Consider the following 7,261-nt stretch of genomic DNA (forward strand, 5'->3'; position numbering starts at 1 on the left):
TAACAAGAACAACAAACTGTTTAAATTCCCTTCAAGTGTTTCAGATGTAACTTGACCCAGAGCTAGTGGGAAAAGGAATCTGGTCTAAATAATGGACGCAATGGAGGTGGAGTAACTTGACCTATTGGGAGAGGAGAAGAGATGGTGTCCTATATCAATAACAGTGGGCCTGGTAGTAGTACCTGAATTGCAGCCATGCTGTCGGCAAACATGAGAAAAAGGACTACACAGTGTTCCTTGTGTGATCAAGTGAATACACTGTGATAAAGGTCCCTTCTACATGTATTAGGCTGTTCAGGGGCGATGTGTGTCAAGTCATCTAGCACTACCCTAATCAACCTGGTAAAATAACTTACATACATTAGACTTTTGGCTGTCATCCGACAACTGTGTTTTGGGAGGATACCAATCAATGGTCCTTCAATGTCAAATTCACATGGAGTACATGTGTAGGAGGAAGGATTTCATTTCAACAATGTCCTTCGACACCAGGGAATCCCACAGAGACATCATTTGCAGTATTATTCTGGCTGAGTTATTTGTGCCTGCCTCCTGCCTCTCCATTGGGAACAATAAGAAGGAATGGAAAATCAGGTGTTCTGTTCTCCTCCAGTGTTCTACAATCTTAAAGCTTGTTCCTGGCACAGAGCTCTCTGGGAGGTCTCAAATAATGAGGTTCAGAAACTACAACAGAATATTGAAATACCAAACCCCCCTTGGTTGCCCCCTCTATGATAAGACACACGTTTGTAAAGACACACAGACAGACAGACAGACAGACAGACAGACAGACAGACAGACAGACAGACAGACAGACAGACAGACAGACAGACAGACAGACAGACAGACAGACAGACAGACAGACAGACAGACAGACAGACAGACAGACAGACAGACAGACAGACAGACAGACAGACAGACAGACAGACAGACAGACAGACAGACAGACAGACAGACAGACAGACAGACAGACAGACAGACAGACAGACAGACAGACAGACAGACAGACAGACAGACACACACACACACACAAAGGGACATGTCATTCATATTTGCCATGGAACAATACAACAGGTTAAACATGTATTTTAAGAGATATCTTTGCAATTCTATACAGTTCCTTATGGAAGACATCCCACTCATTTCAGGAAGTGACACGTCTTGTATGTGATGACTTAACATATCCCGTCAAGCTAGACTACGCGATCAGGTTTTGCAGACAACAACGTCAACGAAGGAGTGTCTTCAGTATCTTTCTACCCCATTTTCCCCCATCCGTCACTGCATCACCTGCATAGATCCACTCACTTCCCACTGTAGAATGGATGAATAATCTGGTCATGGAGAACTGAACAAGTCATTAAAGTGCCCCATCTCCTCCGGGGCCCTTTATTTATCATCTCTAGCCATCTTTCTTTCTCTCCCGCTCTAAGTCCCCCTCCTCTCTCTCCCTCTGTCCCCGCCATCCTCTCTCCATCCCTCTGTAGCCACCCTCCTTTCCTCAGGTCCCTTATATTATGTATTCGTCGTACTTCTGCAGTGCCTCCTCTAACTTCCCAGTGATCTTCTGGAAGAAGCTGATCTGCTGCTGGAGGTGGTGTTGCATCTGGCTCTTGAAGTCACGTACGCGCGTACGGTGGAAGTGCTGGATCTCAGCCAGCGTGGCACAGGAAATGATGTTACAACGCTCGTTGATGGTTGATCCCTCCCCTTCCTGCTTCTGGCACTCCTTCACTTTGGTAAGGGCACCTGAGGAGAGAGGTGGCGGAGAGGGAGAGGGGGAAAAACGTGGGTGGGAAAGGGGGCATGGAAAGGGAGAAGGGGTGTCAAAACTATTCCTTAAAGTGGGGGAAAGGAAAAAATAATATATTTTGTCATGCAAACTCTAGTTGAATCCTAAATCTGTCTCTGAAAATTTTAACATGACTCAGGGAAACGAGTTGACTGTGGTTTCATGCCCTTTCTGGCCAATAGAGTAGTAGACTGAAGCTCTACTGTCTCACTCACACAGAGTTATAATCTTCTAACTAAAAGCAGTCTGTCTAATTTACAACTTATTGCACTGTGGAGTATTCAGGCTAAGAGGTTCTCCAAGGCCGCAAACACCGAGCAACCTTTTTCTAGGTGAATAGCTAAGAAGAGCGATAGTTTTACAAGTTGTAAATGAGATATGAACCGTACAAATGTTGCAGTGAAGGACACATGCTTGAGCTCTGAATGTGTAAGTGGAAGATCTGACTTAAGACTTGGTCGCTGCCTTACTGAAATAACCTTCTCTACAGCCATTAGAATAGACCCTTATCTGGGGAATACAAAATACCACACACACACGTCACACTCACGCAGGCAGTCTCTCACACAAACGTGGATGAATAGACATACAAGTGATGTGAAATGAACTTGGTTATTTTCAGCGCTCGCATGCGATTACAGTACCAAAGCACCAATAAGTTGAACAGTTTCACCGGTGCCAGTGGGAAGAGATTTGCCCAGGCATATTGTGGAGCAGCTCCCCAGATCCCCACCCTTGGAGAGGAAAATAATTTAATCCTGAGGCTGCTTCCATTCCGACATTCCGACATTCCCAGGGCAACGCCGGACAAGGGGCCCCGGAATCTCCTCCTTCTCATTCTATTCAGATGTAGGATAACCTAACCTTCGACGTCTCAATTGAATTTGGACTGCATAGCGTGTAACAAACAGTTCCCCGTATTTATGTATCTCCTGTGTGATAAATCAAAGTGACAAATCAGAGAATGTTGTCTTACTTGGTAAAAAACGAGAACGAGAGAGTTCCGTTGAACCGTGTGTCCTTCCATGAGGACTAGGCCTATCTGCAGTATCTTCAAGCCATGCGCTCTGATTGTAGGCTCATTTATCAGAGTTATATTCAGAAAGTTACATACTTCAGCATTTGGCAGATGTCCGTGGTTTATGTGCCAAAGCCCCAACTTCTGATCTCACTCTCTAGAGTGGGTGTGAGACAACATTTCTGCAAGGACAGGTAATTACATATCATGCCTTCCAGTCATGTTCGAGTGCATTACTCAACAGCATAAACTGTAACAGCAAACTTTTGCCAGCAAGCACAAAAGTTTAACATAATACAAAACATATGTGCATCAAGCTCCCGAGTGGTGCAGCGGTCTAAGGCACTGCATCGCAGTGGTAGACGTGACACTACAGACCCTGGTTCGATCCCGGGCTGTATCACAACTGGCCGTGATCAGGAGTCCCATAGGGCGGCGCACAATTGGCCCAGTGTCGTCCGGGTTAGGGGAGGGTTTGGCCGGGGCAGGCCGTCATTGTAAATAACAATTTGTTCTACACTGACTTGCCTAGTTAAAGAAAGGTTAAATAGATAAATGTTACATGAACTGACGTAACATTAAAAACATAAAGGATCTCGATGCAAGGGACTTCACGGAATGCCAGGGCAACATTTGTTTTTGCTCATCATCAACATAACATCCGCGTGACATGACCCCTATGAGAGTAGTGACCAAAGAAATCAAATACCTATGAGGCTACACTGGCCATGGTCAGAGGGGCTTTGACTGGTCTATGGACTATGGCATTTCTATGGCATAGACCAGGGACAGCTGTGACACCGTACTGTACCTTTCTGAACATGGATGATATCAGGGTAGTTGGCCAGGTGTCCCTTGTACAGGTCCAGCAGGTCCGATATGGGGTCCAAATCCTGTCTGGGCTGCTCGGCAAAGTAGTCTCCTATAACCTCGTAGGCCTCTCCTGTGAATGCTATGGCATGGTTCAGTCCTACGGAATAGGCCTGTTGGTCCATCTCAAAGGCTTGGCCCAGCAGTTTGAAGGACTGGCCCACTTTCTGATACTCTTTCTTGAAGCCGGTGATCTGCTTCCTGGCAAACTCGTTGATGGTAGCGTTGACTAACAGACAATTCTCATCCATCTTCTTGGTGAAGGCTTTGAAACCGTCTATTTTGCTCTCCACCTCCTGTAGGTCCAGTGGAACGGCCGGGGTGGAGATGGTCAGGAAGAAGTTAGCGCCAGTCAACTCATCCTTCTCCGCTTTTCGCTTGCCCATCTTCCACGTCTTCTCGTCTGTGCTGGGGCAGGTGAGGAAATGCTGGAAGACGTCACACCTGGCCAGGACGGGATGGCTCGTCATGTGGTTCATCCACCATATTAAACCTTTTCTGCGCTTGGAGACAAAGTCCTGTTCGAAGCGCCCCGTGGCCTGTTTCTCGGGCAGATGGGGGACTGATATGACAGGGAATCGTTCCACTAGGCGGGCATAGAGCCAGTCAAAGTGCTTGTACCTTCTATTCACCTGGCTTTGGGTATGAGAGGGAGTTAGTCTGTATGACATGTAACTCTTCATGCCTTTGAATTTAGTCTGTTTGGTGGGGTCATCGATAGAGCAGGCGAATGGATATGGGTCTTCTTGCCACTCTGGCCCATACTGGCCCATGACAACACAGATCTTGTCCCCGTCCTTGACAAAGGCAGCCGCCTCGCCCAACACAAAAGCCTCTCCGCCTGATTTCACAAAGGTTGAAAACCTGTTGAGGTTTTTACCCACTGTGGCTGAACTTTTGGCTTGGGCACTGCTACGTCTCTCAGGTAAACTGGTAGTGACCGTGTATGCTGTGGAACTAGTTCCATCATTGTCATGTATCGTTCCAGGTTCATCTGCCACAGTCGAGCTGTCATCCCAGTCATCATCCCAGTCGTCATCGCTACCTTGACTGGTCGGGTAACTGTGGTGCTGTGGAGTTTGCACAGGATAAGCAGAGTGGGAAGGGTTCGGGACTGTAATGCTCTCAGCACGAGAGTGGGACTGGGAATGGTATGATGAATCATATCCACTCGATGGCAACTCGGCTTGACCATGATCTGCCGACATGCCATTGTTGTTGGAGATGTCAGATGAATCATTTGTGAGAATCTCCACATATGAGGCTGGAAAAAGACCAGTCTCCCCTCTGCTGTTAGTCCCCTCTAACCATCCCTCGACATCTTGTTCGCTGTACAAAGTAACAACTTCGTTCTCAGTAATCGATATCTCTCCTGGATTTTCGGAACTAAAGTCGTACAACGCTCTCGCTCTAAACGCCATAGTTTATATTAAAAAAATAGGAGCGCGCGAGACTGAGTACTGATATTAATTAGTCATGCGAGCGAAATATGGGATCACCGTATCACTTTGTATTCAGCACCAACCTCTTTAGTTTTTAGTTTTAGTCCTTTGCAATCAATGCGGCTGTAGAATCTCGTCCGAAAATAAGTTTCGAGTTGTAAAAGCATGCGGCTGTAGTCTGTAAATTCATGCGTAAAAAGCAAAGAACAATGTCTTGTTTTTCTTCATGAATAGGTAGGAGGGAGAAAGTCTTATTCCAGATGCTTCAGGCTCGTAACAGGACTAGTCCTCACACGTAATAAGCCTGAATAGTCGAGGGTGGAGCTAGTTCTAGGTTACATTCAACCTGGTTTTAATGTCTATGCATCCAACAGGCAACACAGCAGCAGTCACCAACAGATTTGGTCAAGTTGCCGTATTGTTACAATGTTGCCATATTGTTATGACGTCGTTGTAATTATTACTATTGCACTATGCATGCAGTGTGCATTGGGATTTTGGCTAAATAAACGTAACCATTTCATGCAACTGGAGTCTGTCTGTTTTACTATTCTAGTTTTAGGCATTTGCAACATCTAGGTAGCCTCTACTGCGAGATTTTCACTGTCCCAGTATTGGTTATATCATTCAAATTAACCAAGAATAATCTAAACCTAAAATTATACCACGGCTGTGTGATAATGTAACATAGGTCTGTGAAGTGTGGCTTAACATTGATTGTTTCTCTGTTATCTATGTTATCCCATAAGGTACACCTCATATTCATTGTTTATATATTGTACATTTTCATTAGGTTACAATGCAGGAGTGTAAAGTAGTTAAGTAAAAATATGCCAAATCAAATGTATTTATAATTAAGCAATAACGCCGAGGGGATGTGGTATGTGGCCAATATACCACAGCTAAGTGCTGTTCTAATGTATGACGCAACGTGGAGTGCCTGGATACAGCCCTTAGCGGCGATATATTGGCCATATACCACAAACCCCCATGGGTCTCCAGATCCTCAAAAAGTTCTACAAGCTGTACCATCGAGAGCATCCTGACCGCTTGCATCACCGCCATGTATGGCAACGGCTCGGCATCTGATGGCTATACAGAGGGTAGTGTGTTACGGCCCAGTACATATATACTAAGCGGTGTCAGAGGAAGGCCCAACATTTTTTCAAAAACTCCTGTCACCCAAGTCATAGACTGTTTTCTCTGCTCCCCCACGACAAGCCATACCGGAGCGCCAAGTCTAGGTCCAAAAGGCTCCTTAACAGCTTCTTTTCCCAAGCCATAAGACTGCTGAACAATTAATCAAATAGCCACCCCAGGACATTGACTCGGTACTGGTACCCCCTGGATATAGTCTCGTAATTGTTATTTTATTACTTTTTACTTTAGTTTATTTAGTAAATATTTTATTAACTCCATTTCTCGAACTGCATTGTTGGTTAAGGGCTTGTAATTAAGCATTTTGCGGTAAGGCCTTTAAAATATTTTTTAACCTTTATTTACTAGGCAAGTCAGTTAAGAACAAATTCTTATTTACAATTACAGCCTAGGAACAGTGGGCTAACTGCCTTGTTCAGGGGCAGAATGACAGATTTTTACCTTGTCAGCTCAGGGATTCGATCTAGAAACCTTTCGCTTACTGGCCCAACGCTGTAACCACTGCTGGTCTACACCTGTTTTATTTGGCTCATGTGACAAACACAATTTGATTTGATTTATTGCTATTAAAAACTGGTTACCAATGTAATTAGAGAAGTAAAAAATACATGTTTTGTAATACCCGTGGTATACCATGGCTGTCAGCCAATCAGAATTCAGGGCTCGAACCACCCAGTTAATTAAGCAATTTTTACATCAGCAGATGTCACAAAGTGCTTACACAGAAACCCAGCCTAAAACCCCAAACAGCAAGCAATGCAGATGTAGAAGCATGGTGGCTAGGAAAAACTCCATAGAAAGGAAGGAACCTAGGAACAAACCTAGAGAGGAACCAGGCTCTGAGGGGTATCAATTAAGTCGTTTTTTGAGGGTATCTATACTTTACTATTTATATGTTTGACAACTTTTACTCCACTACATTCCAAAATAAAATAATGTACTTTTCACTCCATACATTTTCCCTGACACCCAAAAGTACTC

The 7,261-nt window shown here is 44.8% G+C and overlaps 1 protein-coding gene across 1 annotated transcript; it reads right to left on the minus strand.

The window, feature by feature from the left end:
- Positions 1–909: 909 nt before the first annotated feature.
- Positions 910–5,421, minus strand: snx18b (sorting nexin 18b). Its single transcript, XM_046369546.1, has 2 exons — positions 3,622–5,421; positions 910–1,749 (listed from the first exon to the last, which is right to left on the minus strand). Exons 1-2 carry the CDS (start codon positions 5,099–5,101, stop codon positions 1,511–1,513), a joined length of 1,719 nt encoding a protein of 572 aa, XP_046225502.1. The 5' UTR covers positions 5,102–5,421; the 3' UTR covers positions 910–1,510.
- Between the last annotated feature and the right edge of the window lie 1,840 nt (positions 5,422–7,261).

This window comes from Oncorhynchus gorbuscha, linkage group LG11, assembly GCF_021184085.1.
Source record: "Oncorhynchus gorbuscha isolate QuinsamMale2020 ecotype Even-year linkage group LG11, OgorEven_v1.0, whole genome shotgun sequence".
Taxonomy (NCBI): domain Eukaryota; kingdom Metazoa; phylum Chordata; class Actinopteri; order Salmoniformes; family Salmonidae; genus Oncorhynchus; species Oncorhynchus gorbuscha.

Coding starts and splice junctions, on each gene's coding strand:
- snx18b (XM_046369546.1), bottom strand. CDS start 5,101: ATGGCGTTTAGAGCGAGAGCGTTGTACGACTTTAGTTCCGAAAATCCA. Junction 1,750..3,621: donor TATCATCCATGTTCAGAAAG/GTACAGTACGGT, acceptor CTCTCTCCTCAG/GTGCCCTTACCAAAGTGAAG.